The following is a 19,461-nucleotide window of genomic DNA, read 5'->3' as shown; positions in this document are numbered from 1 at the left end:
GAAGGGCTGTATCTGAGGGGTCTCATCTGTAGCCAGAAGTGATGCAGATCATGGATAAGCCTCTGGACTTAGAGGCTGATGCCTTAATGGGATGAGGCTTCTGCAAATCCTACGATGGGGGGAGCGTTTCTTTCTTGCAGGAGAAATGTGAGTCATTTTTACCAAAGGCAGACTATATTTGATTGCCAAAAAACAAACAAACAAACAAACCAGCCACAAATTCTTAGCAGTATCCCTGATCAACAAGTGGTGTTGATGGAAAAGACATGCCCTGTTAATAAAAGCTCTTAACCTTGGGCATTTTGGGAGAGCGAGGTGAAGCTTCATTGGCAGTAATCTGCTGCCTTCTCAGCAGTCAGTGTGTGGCAACTCACAGGGAGGGCAAAGGGCTAGGAAAGTCAGAGCCCTGGAAATAAGTGGGGTACCCCTAGAAGAGAAGGTGCAACAGAACCTGGGGAGCACATGGAAGAAAAGGAGACCAGCCTGTGTTGAGCAGTGGTCAACATATTAACTGGTTCTGTCTGGCAAAATGTTTTTTGTGGTTGTTTTTTATTTTCGGTACACGGGCCTCTCACTGTGTGGCCTCTCCCGTTGCGGAGCACAGGCTCCGGACGCGCAGGCTCAGCGGCCACGGCTCACGGGCCCAGCCGCTCCGTGGCATGTGGGATCCTCCCGGACTGGGGCACGAACCCATGTCCCCTGCATCGGCAGGCGGACTCTCAACCACTGTGCCACCAGGGAAGCCCTGGCAAAGTGTTTTTAATAGTTCTTTAGTTGAGGGGGAAAAGCTAACAGTCAATCTATATACTTATACGAATGCATGCTTACATTATTTGTATTAAAACAAAAAGTATAATTCTCAAAAAAAAAAAAAGTAGCATCAATTTCTCTACTCTTCCAATCTGGGTTCGGCCGTGAGACTTTCTTTGACCGAGAGGACAACAGAAAACATGCTGCAGGCAGAGGCTTGAATAGCACTAGCATATTGGGGCTTGTCCCCTCTTACTACTAAGAGCACTGAAAGCTCTATGTGTGGAAGCTCAGGCTAGCCTCCTGGAGGATGATGACCATATGGAAAGAGAGGCCAGCCCCCAGGTGGCCCACCGCTCCATCTGCATGACTGAGCCCAAGTGAGGCCATTGGAAGAAGCACTCAGTATTTACTTTCTGCCAGGTACTGTTGTAGAAGTTTTACATAGATTATCTCATTTAACCCTCATAACCATAAGAGATAACAAATCGTGATTTGGTGATGGTTTGTTACCCTGACAAAGCTAACTGATACACCCCTCTTTAGGTTTCTCTATACCCCAAGATGTGTGTTCTTCTTAAACAGGACCTAGGAGGACGATGAGACTCATGGATCAATCGTAATTTTTGGAAAGTAAATGCTGTTGCATTCATTGCAATGAACAGAGTTCACTGCTACAATTTAAAAACACAAACATAATAATTGTCCTGTTGATATATGACACCTACTTGATAAGCATGGCCTAAGTACACACCTGGATTTTGATTTAGTATACATTTACAATTTTCTATTCATATTGTATACAAACGTTAATGTAAAGCATACACATAAAAGGAGCATGTGTTTCTTAACACGTCTGAGGACAGTCTTCCTTTCCTTTTGAGGAATATGGTCATAAGCATGGTGAGGAGAAAAAAAAAATGATGCTAAAAAAAGATTATCTCATACACAAGCAGCCTCCACAAGCAAGATTCTGCAGAAGCTGTTTGATAATGCAGTATGCTAAATCGGGGTTCTTGAGCAGTGGGGGCAGGACAGCACAGAGATACTAGGCAGTTCTAACCTTGGCTGAGTTTCAGTGTGATAAGAGGTTCTGAAAACTTGAAAAGCCAGTTTTGAAATGGAGGTAGATAGTTAAGTGTATCACAAGTTTATTGTTCAGATCACTAAAGTAAAGAACACCAGTTAGGCAAAATACAACTTCCAAACATGACTCTCCTGCCATATTCCAAACCTCCCTTTGTCATCCAAGACTGAACCAGAGACAATTCTTGCTAACAAACGAAAAAGAATAAAAATTAGTGTAATGTGTACCAGGTTCCTAAGGAACATGAGAAGTGGATTAAGACCCTACTAGTCTTTCAGAGTGTTTAAGGTAATCAGGATACTGCTTCTCAGTTGTAGAATCTGGTTAGAATTCCACATCCACTCAGGGCAGTGGAAGAGAGTGGCTAAGTGTCCAGCCTGAGGAGACAAACTCTGCCACCCCTGGGACTAACCTGGGCTCCCTCACTGGTTTCAGGGTTCCCAGCAGTAAGAGAGGGCGATTCCTAATAGATAAGTGCATTTCAAATGTCTGCTGATGTCACGTTTCCTTGCAGTCACCTTCTCTCTGCCTTATCTTCCACATGTATAAATACCGACTGAGTAAGATGAGGAAGAGAATTAAATGAGATAATCCAGGTAAAGCTCTTAGAAGAGTGCCCAGCAGACAGTAAGTACTCTGTATATGCGCCCGATTATCGTCTATTCTGTGATTTTAATTTACTCAAAAAATGAATGCAGATTCAGTATAAATAGTGCATTTGTTGATATACTGCTAACAGTTTATTACTAACAGTTTGTTACTCATCTCATAATCGTAAGTGAACACTAATACCTGTGGGTCACCAGATTGTTTAAGGTTTTCAATAACTTTTTTTTCCAACTCTTTTTTTGTAAAAATTTCTTTTTTTCTGAGTATGAATGCAACCCTTGCTCTTTGAAAAGAAGAAATAATCCAATGACAGAATTGTTTTACATGGAAAGTAAACATGTCTCATCATTTAATACCACTATATATAATGACTATAAAATAACCAATGATAAAAGGCTAATACATAGGCTTCCAGACTCTTTTCTAATCTAGAAAGTTGTGAATTCTTAAGAGACAGCATCCAGAAGAACTGACCCTGATACTGTGAACTATGGAACATTTTCCTCGTAAACTGCAAGAGTTCTCTGGGTTTCCTCCTGCCAGGGGACCCCTCAGGGATGCAGGGCTATAGGGCAGGTACCACCATACTTTCCACCACCAACATTTTCGTGCAGGTGGTATCAGGTAAAAAGGAACACCGAGGGCAACCTGGAAAGGGAAAGGAAATTCTTTAAAAAACAGAGAATCCTCATGTTTTACTTTCACACTTAAGAATCCCAAAGCGGTTACTCCAATTCCACACACTTGGGAGACTGAGTCTTGAAGTGCCTAAGCCAGTCTGAGGACTGCTATGTTCAGGACTCAGGGTTTGTAAAGTGAGTGGCTAGGCTTCCTTACGGGAACAGATGAACAATTTTAATTCAGTAAACATCCTTTGAACATCTCCCTCATAAACGTCTCACAGAGGTAAGCCCCATTCCCCACCCCATGAGGTTTTGTTGCTCGTGGGGGAGCGGTGTTTGTTTTGCTTTCCAGGAACATACTGGGAAGAAGTCTTGCTCATCAGCTAACTGGCTTGAGTCCTGAAAACAAATGTGGCGCGTGCGAGAAAAAGCGCTCCCCTGGGTGTCAGAGGACTGCTCCCCGTTTCCTTCTCTAGCTGTATAAAGTAGAGCGAGACATTTCATATCTCTGAGTGTCAGTTTCTCCATCTGTAAATTGGCAATGACACTATCTCATAAGGGTTTCTTTTTTGATCAGTAAATGAGGTAGATAATGTATATAAAAGCACTCTGTAAATTCAAACGTCGTTTACAAACATGGTGTTAGGAGTTATTATTTTGCACAGTTGCCACTCATAATCAGTTTATTTCACCAGGTAGTTTATTTAAAATACTACAAGTACTGCTCCTTAAGAAACATGTGCAGACCAAGTGATTTCAAATGATACTGTAAAACCCAACAACTATTCTAATATCAGTTTCTATATTATGCCTTAACTCAAGTGACAGAATATTAATGCCCTATATTCACTCAGAACCTCAGCAAAGTATGAGTTAAATGCCTTGCATTTACTGTATACAAGATGTGCAAGGAAACAAACTCATTTATCATAATGAAATTTAAAGGGAATATCTCACATTACACTTATCAAAGAAGACAAATAACAACTTTTTGAAAACAAAACTAACAAACTAAAAAGCAGGAGCTGACCAAATTTCTTATACATTTACCCCAATATAAACTGTTCCACATAGCAGTTGTGTTGTTTATTACTAATATAGAATCAACACCAAAAATATAATCTTACAGATTTTTTAATATTAACAGAATTTTAAATTTCCCTTATATCTGAGCTTCTATTTTGTATTAAAGAGATGCTGCATCTTTGCAGTGGTAATTGGTAACGTTCATAATTGGAATCAGGGGATAACCTCCTATCCGACCAAAACTGCAGAAAATTCTATAGCTAAAGAATAACTTTATTTGTCCTCTCATGAACAAACTATCAATATCCGTGTAGAATAATTACCAGCAACCATGAAACACATACAATTTTTTTTTTTTTTTTTTTTTTTTGAGGTACGCGGGCCTCTGTCGCAGCCTCTCCCGTTGCGGAGCACAGGCTCAGCAGCCATGGCTCACAGGCCCAGCCGCTCCGCGGCATGTGGGATCCTCCCAGACTGGGGCACGAACCCGTGTCCCCTGCATCGGTAGGTGGACTCCCAACCACTGCGCCACCAGGGAAGCCCAACACATACAATTTTAAATATCATACCTTACACTTTTCTGTTGAGCATTCATTATACTGTAATAAGATTTTAACATTATATTTTTTAAAAATCTCAATTGTATTAACTAAAATATATTCAAGAGTGTAGAAATCATGGCATCTTGTTAGATAAACCAAGTTGGGCACTGTGTTAACTAGCTTCTAAGTAATAGAAGCCGTGAGCCATGGCCGCTGAGCCTGCGCGTCTGGAGCCTGTGCTCTGCAACAGGAGAGGCCACAACAGTGACAGGCCCGCATACTGCAAAAAAAAAAAAAAAAAAAATATATATATATATATATATATATTTTTTTTTTAGATAAGCAAAAAATGTTTATAGAAAGCATTTTTAAAGAAATAAATGAAAATTTCAAAAATGTGAAATAAGACTTTTGAAATATTTAAAATATAGGTATAGCTGAAACTAAACTTACGCAACTTGCTCATTCTCAGCAATTTACAGACATAACTATGAAGATAATGAGGGAAATACATCTTCAGTTTTCTGTGCAATTACAAAATTTTTCTTAATTTCAATAACTGGTGTCATCTGTGACATGAAGATATAACAGCTTAGAATTTAAATCATGCTGCAAAGTCGAATAAACCTGCAGTGGATTCCCAGCTCTAAGCAAATTGGAAAAACACTATCAATCTCCAGGGGTGCTCAGTAAGGTGCCTGAGACACAGTGAGTGAATTCTCAACAAAGGCAAGTATTTTCTCACATGATACTTATGGTTTTACTCATGTTGGTAAACATACACACTCTCCGTAACTATCAACAGGAAGATCTGTAAATGAGAGCTACTCACTTTTAACTTCACTGCCCTTAGTCTGTCCTGGTCCAAAGAAACTCCACTATGGCCACGTCACCCTGCCCTACAACCAGAGATATCTCACCCCTCCCAATCCCTATCCAAATTCAAAACTTGCCCACTTAGGGACTTCCCTCGTGGTCCAGTGGCTCAGAATCCAAGCTCCCAATGCAGGGCACCCGGGTTCGATCCCTGGTCAGGGAACTAGATCCTGCATGCCGCAACTAAAAGATTCCGCATGCTGCAACTAAGATCCAGAGCAGCCAAATAAATAAATACATATTAAAAAAAAAAAAGACAAAAAACTTGGGACTTCCCTGGTGGCGCAGTGGTTAAGAATCCGCCTGCCAGTGCAGGGGACAGGGGCTCGAGCCCTGGTCCGGGAAGATCTCACATGCTGCAGAGTAACTAAGCCCACGAGCCACAACTACTGAGCCTGCGCTCCGCAACAAGAGAAGCCACTGTAATGAGAAGCCCACGCACCACGACGAACAGTAGCCCCTGCTCGACGCAACTAGAGAAAGCCTGTGTGCAGCAATGAAGACCTAACACAGCCAAAACATTAATTAATTAAAAAAAAAAAGAAAAAGCTTGCCCACTTAAACATCCCAATCCTATGTTCCATCCTCTACTTTTTTAAGGCAGTAAATAGTTATTTTGATGAATGTATCTGTTCTTACGTGCTAGTAGCTTAACATACTACTCAATCCAGAAAACACACTTGTATGTTTAAAGAAGACCTATATTCTGGATAAAATGGCAAATTAAACATTACTTTTGTTCCCTTCCAAAATTTCACTAAAGGAACTTTTGAAAAGGCATACACCAATGAGGTAAAAAACAAGACAGAAGAGAGCAGCAACAAAATTTTGGAAGTCGTAAAGCAAATGGGCAGTGACAACTAGCCCAGCAGATACAAGAAAGCTGAATCCTAAGCAAAGAGTGGAGAAGGCCAAGAAATGATTACACCATAAATAAGTACTCAAAGGCTCAGGAACCAGAATTGAAGGCTGAGTACTTACGGAAAAGGAGGTGATGGTGGCGGGGTAACAACAAATATGTTTGGTTAGAAGCCTTTTTAACAAGTGAGTGTATCTACCATCCCCTGTCCTACCCTGGCAGGAGAGGAGCAAGGCTAGACTCTGAATGTAGACTGGGTTAGCGATACCCACCTGGAGAGAGGAGGATTAAGTGAATGTTTTTATAGGGAATGTTGGACCTCCAAGCCCTCTGTTCACCTACCATCCAGCACACTGACCTATGTCCTATAGGCAGGAGAATGGAAGACCGTTTTCCATCAAGTAGAAAGAAAGAAAAAGAAGTAAAAAATAACAGAAAAGATGAGGAATTTAGGGGTCCAATCCTTTAAGTTCAAATTCCAAATAATAGGAATTGCAGAGAGAGGACATTATACAAGGAGAGAGAGAGAGAGAGAAACAGATCACCTACAAAACATTAAAGGTCAAAACACTTAAAACTAATGGAACATGGGACTTCCCTGGTTGCACTGTGGTTAAGAATCCACCTGCCAATTCAGGGGACACAGGTTTAAGCCCTGGTCCGGGAGGATCCCACATGCCAAGGAGCAGCTGGGCCTATGTGTCACAACTACTGAGCCTGCACTCTAGAGCCCACAAGCCACAGCTGCTGAGCCTGCGAGCCACAACTACTGAAGCCTCCATGCCTAGAGCCCGTGCTCCGCAACAAGAGAAGCCACCGCAATAAGTCCACGCGCCACGACAAAGAGTAGCCCCCGCTTGCCGCAACTAGAGAAAGCCCACGTTCAGCAATGAAGACCCAACACAGCCAAAAATAAAAATAAATAAAAATTTATTTTAAAAAAAGCTAATGGAACAATGCCTTTTAAACTTTTGAGGAAGATGTATTTTCAACCCAGAATTCAATCAAACCATCAATCAAATGTGAGAGTAGAATAAAGACATTCTCAGATTTACAAAGTCTCAAAATTTTTTATATCCTATGTTCTCTTTCTCAGGAAATAAGGAAGTGAAGCAGAAAATACACAAAATAAAGAATCCTAACATGAGTTCTAACAGAGGAGAGAGGCAAAGGCATTCCAGGATGATGGCAAAGGGAAACTCTAAGATGATAACTATGAACCTGGCTGAAAAGATATCTGTCTAGATTAGGTGAGTAGGCGGCAGGAGAGATTTCTTCAGAAAAATGAAACTGATAGAATTCCTTATGGGTCAAAATTGCTGGAGCAGAGATTTAGACAATTTGAGGTTGAGTAGGTTGTGAGTGTAAATGAAACTAACAACAACAATAAAAACCAATTAACTTCCAGAAAAAACATTATGTAGTTGCAGGAAAGTAATCATGATATAATACATGGCTCAGCTGTGATTAGCACTTTCATAATCATAAAAATAAAATCATGGAATACTGATCTAACAAATTAGAATGGAATTGTGTTGGGAGGATGGGAGGAGGGGACAGAAAGGGTGCGTGTCTGGGGAAAAGAGGTGTGAAAATGAGCTAAAACACCATCTTCCATACAGAGCAGTCAATAGGTCATGCCTAAAACAAAACAAAAAACAATCAAGAAATAGTAACAGAAGAATGTTATTTAGCGACATGAATATAAATACTAAAAGAAACAGCAAAAATAGTCGAAAGTAGCTGCCTTTTGGAAGGGGGAAATTAAACAGACTTTTTGTCATTAGACTTTTATTTTTCATTAAATGTTTTATGGAACTAGTTGACTCTAATTATGTATGAGTAAGTCTGATGAAACTAAAAACTAGAGAGAGAAAGAGGAAAGAAGGAGGGCAGGAAGGGATGCAGAAAAGGAGAGTGGGAGGGAAGAAAGCAGGAAGGAAGAAAAAAGGCTTTCTAGATATCCAAAACACTAATCCAAAGGGCAATGGTGTGAATTTATGAGTTTGGCTTGGCGCTAAGCAGGAACTCTTGAGGAATCCTCCGTCTTGTCTGCTCACTTCTTTCTCTCTCTCTTTCTCATGTAAACATCTCTTTACACGTTCTGCTATAGAATTAACACTTACACACATTTATAAGTGGAATCTGAAACTCTCCTTAAGTTAATATTTTGACTGAACTAAATCTAGGATTAAAAAAGAATCTGAAAAAGAAAGTGATCCTAAAATAAAGCTCAAATAATAAATAATTAATTTTTTTAGAAATTGAAAAGAACACAGCACTGGTGAAGCAGGGGAAGCCCTAGCAGATATTAACACCTATTATAAGACAATAATTAAAAGCGTGATACTTTTGCCAACCTGAAAATTAGATAAATGGACACAAAACATGGAGAAATATACCAATTATATATAAAATGTTAGTTTATGAAGAAGCAGCCATCAAAGAATAATAGGGGAGGAAAAAATTTAAGCAACTAGAGTGATGTAATTGACTAGCAAGAATGTATTTCTCTCTAATCCTTACCAAAGACCCCGTAATATACCTCAAGAACATCAAAGAATTAAAAATGCAAACATCAGTAACAGAAGTATTAATAGAAAATAAGGTGGAATATTTATCAGTACTCTGGGATAATAACTTTCTATGGGATTTGAGGTTGTGGAAGAACTCTCAAAGAAAAAGGCAACCAAATCTGACTATATAAAATTTGAAATCTCTATGCAACAAAAAAGAATAATAAATACTAAAAATTAAAGCAAGAGATTGGAAGAAAATATTTGCACAAAACATAATAGACATTAGGTAGGTACACAAAATTATGTGAATAGACAACCTCAACTGATAAGACAATATACAGAAAGACAATCACAGGCGATAAAATATTCTCAATAAAAATATGAAACGATAGTATCTGCTCTTTAGCAGATTAAATTAAAAATAAGATACTAATTTAGACTTATTAACATAGACAAAAATGAGGGGGGGAATCACAATACAATGTTTATCAATGCTTTAGTTACTAGATGGAAAGAATAAAATTGCAAATACTATTGTGTATTTATGCTGCTGTCAGTGGTAGGTGTAGGTATCTAGATGTCAACAGAAAGGAGAAAATGTTCGTGGCACTCTAAGTTTCAGCAAAGGGCAATTAATACCTTGAGAAGTTTCCTAATTAAACAACAACAAAATTATGCTGACTACATGGAATTTTCTTCTACAAACTGTTAAGCTTTTCAGATGAGTTGACACTACTATAGTTTTGACTCTTTAAGGGATAAGCTTCATCCTCTAAAGAGTTCTACATTTCCAAAAGGAGAAAAACATTACAGTTCACCACCATAGCTTTTTATTAAAAAATTCTCATTCTCAATGAAAACATAAAAGTTGACATAATTTACAAAAGTATTCAATTGGATTCACAGTGGTTAAACTCGTCACCCACCTACACTGCAGCAATAAACCAAGCTCGAACTATGCAAAATAGAAAGTGTAAGAACAAATGTTTAGAATTATTTCCTCACCATTCATATACTCCCTATATACAATATTTATAGTAAAAGCAAGAAAAAAATTAGAACATAAATTGAGTATTACTTGCAATACCAAGGAATATGCCAAAGCATGGAAGTAAAGATGTGAGAAAACACTGCAAATGGTCATCATAGGACATCACATGTCCATTCACTTAAAAATCACACTTCCAGTCTGAGTTACATTTCACTTGCACTATAGTCTTTAATTCCAGTTTTTAGTATCAACGTTGTTTTGAGATGCTGGATGGTGTAGATATGTTTATGTTGACTTAAATGAGATACAGCAGAGCATTCTACACCTCCATCTACATCTAGTAAATGCTGCCCCATGATGACTTAATCCTCCCTTCTCTGCAATCGGCCAAATGGATGGTATCCTTTTTTTCTTTTTTTGAACCAGGGACTGAACCTGGGCTTTGGCAGTGAAAGTGCCAAGTCCTAACCGCTGGACTGCCAGGGAATTCCCCAATGGATGGTATTAGCATCCATTGGGGAATTAGCATGAGTTGAGCTGCTAAACCAGGTAGAGGCTACCAACTGCAATACAAGTGCTGCATCCTCTCTCAGCAGAGCTGAGAAAGTGAAGTGGAAAGATGAGAAGTCAGAGCAGACACTGACCTCTAAGCAAAGGTTCTGCAACCTTGGTCTATAATAAGACCCAAAGGCAAATCTGTCAAGCACCCTCCTAGGCCATAATCATCAGATTCTTAAAATGAACTCTTAAAAAGCTGTAATATAATCTCATGGTTTTCAGAGCTTTAAGTTTACATCATTCTACTGTATATTACACATTAAAATATTAACAAATTAGCTTCTAGCAATGGCACATTGAAAGAGACACACAGAAACTTCCTTCTCTGTTCCTTAGCACCTATTTTATTCAATAAATGAAGGAGTCATTTTCTTGTTCTCTCTTTGCCAGTGTGTGCACTCACATACTATAAACACACACCATGCACACACACGCACGCATGTGAAGGATTGGTCAATTTTGAACTACAGAGACCAAAAGATCTTCCTTGGTTTAAAAAGAGGTCCCTTGTCTTATAACCAAAGCCAGGCTCATAGCTTCTATTTTTATATAAATTGTGTTTCATAAGAGTGGGACACTTTCTCTGACCTTAGATTAAGCTGCGTTCCTGACTCCATGATCTCACACTTTCTTATACCTCCTCTTTCCTAATATTCATCATAAACCATTGTTAATTGTTTCATTGCTTGTCTTCTTTGCTTGCCAATAAGCTCCATGGGGTCAAGGGCTGTACTTACTGTGTTTGCCATGCACCCCAAAATGTCCAGCTAATAGAAGAGCCTCAATAAATATCTGTTGAATAACTATGCTTGCTAGACTGATTATGTCTTTCAATCCTGTTTGATGAGGCTAGGTGTCTTGTACACGAAGATGAAGAAGACAGTCATTGCCCTAAAGGTGCTCACAGGCTGGTAGGGAGGATAATGATAAAAAATGTAATAATAGGGGGACATATGGGTTTACTTTCTGAGCTCAGTAAAAAATGGTGAACTCAACTGGATAAGGGGAAGGGAAGGCTTCCTAGAGAAGGTGATGTCTGAGCTGATTCTAAACGGTTTAACAGGGGTTAGCTGGGCAAGGAGAAGGGGAAGGGACCAGGCAGAGACAACCTGAGCAAAGGCATAAAGCATTGAAGGTATAGGAACTAGAGCGATTTGGTGCTGCAGGAGTGAACCAAACATACCAGTATGTGCTAGGAGTTTTACCAGATCATTTTTTAGGTGACTAACATTTCCTACAATGACCTGACTCAAATTCAGTGCTTTTCCTTTCGAAGAAAAATAATTATTCCCCATTTCAATGAATCAGATAATATATTTTCCTGACATAGTTAATCTGTCTCATCCTATTAGATAGTCATTTAAAGCTTTAAGACAGCACCTCAAAGTTTCATCTGGCATAAGATTTTTCTGGAAAATCTTATTCTCCTAGGAAGTTTACTGATTCTTATAAATTCACTGATTTCCCCCCCCCAACTTTTATCTACAACTATTCCAGGAATTTGGCATCTCTCCCCCAGTTATCAAGATAGTAAAAAGCCAAGCCAGAAACATCTGTCTCTCTCCAGCAATCCTGGTCAGAAGCCAGCCACGGAATTTGGGCCAGGCTCCTCATTGGCCACACCAGGAATATGCTATGAAAGACAAGGGGTGAATATCACTATATCAAGCCTGCTGGGATTAAGGCTCAGGTGCTCCTCTGTTCCACAGTTCCCATGGCTTCTTGCTAATCTGAAAAATTCCAATAGGCTTGGTCACCCTCAAGGGCATAATGGTTCAAGGCAATGAGTCTTAAACCATAGCATGGATCAAAATCATCTGGGGAAAATGTGTTGAAAATGTCAATTCATGGGCTCCACTTTTAAAGATTCTGTTCTAGTAGATATTGAATGTTGGCCTGGACTTCCCTTTCTGTTTTCTTTTTGTTGTTGTTTCTTTGTTCATAGAGGATGTTTTAAAATATCTCAGGCAATTCTGATCTTATAACCTACAGGCTACATACTGAGATTCACTGGACCAGTCTGCGGCCTGTCAAAGGCTTATAAAAAAGGGAAAGGGGAGGATGGAGAGGAGAGAGAGAAAATGTAGCTTAATACCGCAAAATTGTTTACCGTTTAACAAGGGTAAAGCCTTGAATTGTAGCAAAGACCAGCACTTCTGTCGGTGGTCTGGACAGCCTGGGTGTTTGGTTAGCTTTCCCTACTGTGCACCCCACTCCACTCATCCTAGCCAAGCCTCACCTGGCTCTTCTGCAACTAATCTTCCCAGGATTAAGGCTACTGTCTTCTTGCTCTCTGGTTAGCTATTTGAAATCCTTAAGGGCCTTAATGCCAGCTTTCTGGGCTTCACTCACCAGGGCAATGATCTGGGTTAGAAAGAAACAGCAAGGCGCTCACAGAGAACTCTGTCTTCCAGAGAAATGTAGTGGATGATGTAATACTCAGATCCCTTCACAACCAAGGCCCTTGTTCCCCCGGCTGCCAGGAACATTGGTTGCGGAAGGTTCACAGCTCCAGGAATTGCCCTTGACTAAAGGGAGTTGCTTTGTCCAAGATTACACTTTCTGCCTGAATGCAGGCCACATGATGTTGGGGATACAGTGACCAGCTCCCTTGCTTCACGGTGGCAGAACGATTCTGAAGGGCAATCCCACCTCCAAAGCTCCCCACTGTTGAGACCACCATTGTACATGCACTGCAGTTAATTCTTCCCTCTGCATAATCCTGCTGTCCTCCCTCCCTGTCAAGTGTTATTCCCAGGGCACCTCCCCATAAATTTCTTGTGTGCAAATCTCAGAGTTTGTTTCCAGGAAACCTGACCTAAGGTACTGGACTTGCCTCTTTTAGTCAAGGAGTGAGAGCACAGCGTACTGGGCCTCTGCACCTTACTTCTTGGGTAACGTTGGGTGGTCCCCTAATCTCTCCCAGGGTCTCTTTCCTCATCTATAGAATTCGAATACAGACAATAGTAATAATACTTATTATATCTGTTTTGCCAGGCTTTTACGAGAATTAAAGGAGAAAATATCCATGAGAGTACTTCGTAAGTAATGAAGAGCTGTACAGTCTTGTCAGCTGACATCACTATTTGTTGCTTTACCATGTGATAATCAGGGAAGAGGAGAGGAAGAAGTGCGATATCTACTAATATTATACAATTCATCTTACACACTGTGCCTGACTTTATCTGAAATTAAAAGATTTGTGTCACTAGTCAATACACCCAGGCACATAATAGAAAATTAAAAAAAACAACAACCCAGGAGGTGAGACATGCATTGCTGCAATCCTGAAACTGAAACAGAAGTGACAACAATCCTTGTTCACTCTTTTTCCATATGAAGATAGCAGGAGAGTTATTTCCACTACTCTGAAAAGTCAGAACTCACATGATTACCCAAAAAGTTATGCAATGAGCAATAAAATGTCATTTTATATCTCTGAACAGAGAAACAAGTAAAACAATTGGGTATACAAAATGGGGAACACTTTTCTAAGCAACTTGTTATTTCTGGATTACCTTGATACCGTATCCACTAAAAAGAAAAAAAAAGTACATTAACTGAAAACATTTAATTAGCTCAAGAAAGATAACTGGAAATTACCAATCCTAAAACTTCTCCCTACTAAAAATTACCAAATTATTGAGCCTTACAAAGAACTTGAATGAGATACACAGATAATGTCTGGTATCCACAGACTCAGGAGTGACCAGCAAATGACTTACCCTGACAGACGGTTTCATTATCAGCAAAAGTCACAGAATGGTGCTACCAGGGCCCCTAACTCTCGCAATTCTCCGCTCTCAGGGAAACCACAGTCAAAATGAGGAGGCCAGACAAACCCACATGAAATATCAACCAAAACCCTTCCCTGTATTGTTCTCTGAGCACTGAATGAATTACAGGCAGGCATAGAGGAATTTAGACCAAGGGGTAAACATGTGGGTTGGATCACCCCGGAAGGCTTCATGTCAAGTCTCATATAATGAGAAACTATAAATATCTAGATTTCCTGGTAAAGCTAAAGAAATGCTGAATGAAACATTTTGTTTGTACGTGGAGAAAACATTTCAAAACTTCTAGTTTTAGATATTTGAACATTTTCAAACTTCCAGTGAGTTTGCTGATTCATTTAGGTACAACATTAATTCAACGTCTATAATCCTTACATGGTCCAAAGTAGAGGCCCCTGAGGAAAAAGAGAATTAGACCGTGTTTGCTGAAGAAAACTCAGAGAATTATTCCATGCCAAGGTAGGCTGAATCATGAAATGATGAGAATAGTGAAGAGCTGGGGTCAGATTTTTTTCTTTAGCGGGGGAGGTGGGGTTGTTAGTCAAAAATATCTTTGTCGGGACCAAAGGAATCGACCTGAAAATAGAAATGAGGGCCCGAACCAGGAAACCTGAATCATTTTGCTCAGCAAAAATCAAGAAAACAGGGGACACAGCAGGGCCAGCTTCACTTACCAAGATTCTGGAAGTTAGAAGCAGGAGGGGCTGGTAAGTACCTGCTTTGGGGTAAAACCAGAACAAAATGGCCCCAGAAGGCAGATTCTAAACCAGGAGTATAAGATCTGGAGTTGTTATGGACCTGCCTGCATCTGTTAGTAAATCTTCTACCACCAGACTCTGCTCTGTAGATTAATACCCCCTGGCCAGCCTTTCTGCTTCCCCGTGGGAGCGATACTACAGATCTTAGCAACAAAATACTGAGTGTATCTAAGAATCACAAAGTGCTAAACTGAGGCAACTCTGAGGAAGTTGTGTGGAAGCTGTGGGAACCTTCGGTCACTCCATTAAAATGTTTTAAATTCCCAGGAGAAATGTTCTGATTATTCTAGGTTTATTCCTAGACCAACCAGGTATTTCTTGGGGTGAAGGTGGAGGGGAGGGAGGGGTGCCACAGCACAATAGGACCAGAGGGAGCCCCATCTCATGTATTGGTTGGGCTATTCCTGGTTGAGGGAGAATTGTCAGGATCAGGAGAGTGACTCTACTTTGAGTTCACCACAGTGTCTAAAACATCATTCATTCATTCATTCACTCGTTCATTCATAAAGACACCGTATCAGAGCAGAGTGGTTAAGAATGCAAGGTCTGCAAAGGGGAAAGGTGAGGAGGAAGGATAAATTGGGAGTTTGGGATTAACATATACACACTACTATATATAAAATAGATAATCAACAAGGACCTACTGCATAGTACAGGGAACTCTACTCAATATTATGTAATAACCTATGTGGGAAAAGAATCTGAAAAAGAATCGATATATGTATATGTATAACTGAATCACTCTGCTGTACACCTGAAACTAACACAAAATTGTAAATCAACTCTAATATAAAATAAAAATCATATCAAAAAAAATTTTTAAAAGCAAGCAAGGTCTGGAGCCTGATGCTTGGGATCAATTTCCTGGCTCTGACAATTACTAACACTGCACTTCCTTCACCAGTAAAAAGTAGTTAACTATAGTACCTACCTCACAGAATTGCAATAAGGAGTAAAAGACTTGATTCACGTAATGAGCCTAGAATAGTGCCTAGAACATAATACGCACTCAATAAACTTTAGCTATTGTTCGTATTCATTCAAAAATGTTTCACGAGTACTGACTATATGCCAAACGCTGTGTGAGATCCTCATCATCCTTGAAACCAAACCAACTCTTCCATTTATGTTCCTACCTTAGTCATCAACTAGAAACGCGGGAGTCATCCTAACCTCCTCCCTCTCCCTCTTTGCCCACTTCTGGGTTCTGTGGCCAGGTTCCACCTACTGAACATCTGTCAGCTCCTTCCCTCCTTTCCATTCCTCACTGTCACTACTTGACTCGAGCCTTCTTTAATTTCTCATCTTGAATATTACAACAATCTCCTCTGTGTTTCCCTAAGGCCAGTGCCACTCTCATCCAATCTATTCTCTCTCTTGATTCTAAGTTGTCTTTTTAAAATAGGTATCTGACAATATCATTCGATTGACTAAAGTCCTTTACAGGATAAACTCTGAGCTCCTACATGACACACGGACCTTCGAGACCTGGCCCAGCCTGTCTCTCCAGGCCCCTCCCCAGCTGGTGTCCACCCCCAAACAGGCTGATCCTTCTGCTGGGTGGTCTAGTCCTCCATCCGCTGACGACTCCTCCTCTTACATTAAGGTTCATTATTTAATGAATACTTACTGCCTAACACTTATCATGACTGAAGCCTGTGCCAAGTTCAGGGAGTACAATGATGAAGATCACACTCAACCCTTTCTCATAGAAAAAGTAATTTTGACGCTCTTGAGAGAGAAATAAAGTATGGAAATTAAGGTAAAGTTGTCTCCAATTTACCACTGTTTCCGTCACTAGTTGGATATCTTACGGAATTGGAGAAATTGAATATATTCTGGTATCAGGTCCAAAAGCACCTCAGCATGATTCCAGTCCCAACAGTGGATTTACTCATTTTGAGTCATACAGCTATAATGCGTTAGAAAAGGTTGATTTGAACTATAAAAAACAGTGATCAGAAAGTTGCTTCAATATAGAGTTATAACGTTTTTATGCCATTAATCAGTCACTTAAAAATGCCTGTGACTGTCTAGGGGTAATAACAGGCTAGACTTATGTTTACATGGTTATTAGATAACATGAAATATAGTCAATTCAGAATCTCTAAAAATCATGCCTTTCTAATTAATATATTTTTAAATCACTTATTGAATGAAACACTGACGAATAAGCTCAACAGGCTGCCTACAAAGACAAGTAGATGATTAAACCCAAAACCTTCCTCGCTCTTCCAGAAATGATGACTCACTTCTTTGAAATTCCCAGATCTGCAAGAACTTCAGTCATATTGGGACAGAGGCTCTACTGTGGGCATAGATCTGTCATTGCACTCACCTCCTTCTATTAGATTTTGCAGTGGATTTGCCAGGCTTCTACACCAGTCTTTAAGGCTCTTGTCAGCAAGATCCTGTCTTATTCTCAACTGTATAACCAGAGCTCGGTAAAGAGACTGGCACAGAGAAGGTGCCCAATGACTGTCTGCTGGGCTGAATTCAGCTCGACTCAGCTCCAACAGTGATGCTGTCCACTTCTCTATTGTGTCCCTTCCTAAGAGCTGCTAACCTGCTGCAACAGACCTATCAGCTTCAACATTTTAATTTCTTAGCTCCAATTGGTATCCACCATCTTCACAACTTTTCATGTGGCACTAATTTACTAAAGACAAACTGTCCAAAATATCTTGATTCAGAGTGACATACAATCACCAGGTAATGTGACATACTTCTAAAACACCATCCCAATGAAAGTAATAACAAACCAGTTATTGAAGAGTGAAATTAATATTCTCTTGGGCCTCTGTGGCAAAGCACATGATTTTAATGGTTATCTTACATCAGTCTAGTGACCCTAGCTGGTATGCTGTACCATCAGGTGCTCTTGGAAACAAAACTTTAAACTGTTACTTCCTATACCACCAGCCCCAGTTTAGCAGCACCTGCATTTCACATCTTAATCTTATTTTAAATACAGCCAGAGCAAACCTCACTTTTCAAAAGTTCATTAACAAAGTCTCACAATTAAGAGAGTAGCGCTGTGACTCATTTTTGGATACCCGTGTGGAAATAACAACTCCTCCCTTTGCTGAGAAACGGCTTAAACAAGTGCATGAGAACCAAAGGAAGTAATACAGATCTTGGCTACTATGAGCCGAGTCTAGATAGAATTCCCTCTCGGGACGGTGTGGTGCTTCTACGCGCTGCCACTACCTGTTGTCCCCATTCTTCTAAAAAGAAAACAGTCTTATGTGGGCTTGGAAGGAACTATTTCAAGGTAGTATCAACTTCTCCGTATTTCTTGGCTCCTGAGTCATACTGCCACGTTCAAGTCAAGAAGTCCCCATTCTGGTATTTTTGAGAAAGTGCAACCTAATAGGAAGTGAAGAGATGATCAAACCGAAGTAATGCCTCCACTAATTTTTTTTTTTAAAAATCAGCCTTTCGACTCAAAAACAAAAGTAGTCTTGGGTGGATACTGTATAAGGGAAGCCTACAACAGGTTACCTCTGAAATCATTTCTATGAAGCCCTAAATGCGCAGTCCCTTGTCCACTGTGAGAAAAAGCAATCACTCGGCTCGGTATTAGGAACCCAAATGCCGTGTTCCCCAACGTGCCGAGAGGCGGCAAGAGACCCGACATCCCCCCAAAGGCATCCCTCGTGTCCCCGACCAAGCGAGTCACCCCACAGCTCTCAGCGCACAGCCTAGCGGGGCGCGTCCTCGCTCCTAGGGGCGGTGAACGAGAGAAAAAGAGACCCAAGGGGAGAAACACAAACCAGGAACGGGACGGCGCGTGCCAACCGAGAAGCCCTGTCCAGTGCGCGCCCGTGCCACGCTGGGCGCCGGGCGGGGATGGAAACCCGTGGCGCGACTCCTGGCGGATGGGCTCCCGGCGCCTCCAGCAGCACCACTGCAACCTCCCCAGCTCCGCGCCGCTGCCGCCGCCGCATCTGGGCGCCAGCCCGGCACCCCGGGCGTCGGAAGTTTCCACAGTACGGGACCAGGCCCCGCCCCCGGACGGCGGCGCCGGATCCCCGCGCGCCCCGCCCCGCCCCACCCTGCCCTACCCCGCCCCGCCAGCAGCCAGAGTGCTCCGGACCACTGGGACCCCTCCCGCTCTCGCTTCCGCTTCCTCCTACTCCTGTGCGCCCCCGGATGCTCTGGGCGGAGGAGCTGAGAGCCGCGGAGTGCGCCGCCCGAGGCACGTAACCCCTTTTCCTAGCCCCCTCCTCCTTGGCCGCCCCCCAGCGCCGGGGGCGTGGCCCAAAGGCGCGGGACTTTCCGCCGGGATCTCCCTGCGCTGGTGACGTTTGCTGGCCGTGCCGGTGCGTTTCCCGCGCGGTTCTGAGTGCTGGGGTGACTGAGAGGGGCTGCGGCCGGCTCTGCACCTGCCGCGCGACCCTGTCGGAGGCCGGCGAGGAGGCTGCGGGTCCCCCCGAGGCTGAGCACCGCCTTCCCAGAACCCACCC

The 19,461-nt window shown here is 41.4% G+C and overlaps 1 protein-coding gene across 3 annotated transcripts in view; it reads right to left on the bottom strand.

The window, feature by feature from the left end:
• Positions 1-18,987, bottom strand: part of STX11 (syntaxin 11) — a 39,115-nt gene extending 20,128 nt beyond the window's left edge. The window contains exon 1 of one of the 3 annotated variants that reach the window (XM_022558434.3): positions 18,769-18,987. In XM_022558434.3, coding sequence (XP_022414142.3) covers positions 18,769-18,942 — 174 coding nt within the window. In that variant the 5' untranslated portion in view covers positions 18,943-18,987. The remainder of the gene's footprint in view (positions 1-18,768) is intronic. The other 2 variants (XM_022558450.2, XM_022558442.2) reach the window with 2 other exon arrangements.
• Between the last annotated feature and the right edge of the window lie 474 nt (positions 18,988-19,461).

The sequence above is a fragment of the Delphinapterus leucas genome, chromosome 12 (assembly GCF_059928025.1).
Source record: "Delphinapterus leucas isolate spDelLeu-1000000601 "Yukka" chromosome 12, BTC_Dleu_Yukka2, whole genome shotgun sequence".
Lineage (NCBI taxonomy): Eukaryota > Metazoa > Chordata > Mammalia > Artiodactyla > Monodontidae > Delphinapterus > Delphinapterus leucas.
This window is presented reverse-complemented; position numbering and strand designations above follow the sequence as displayed.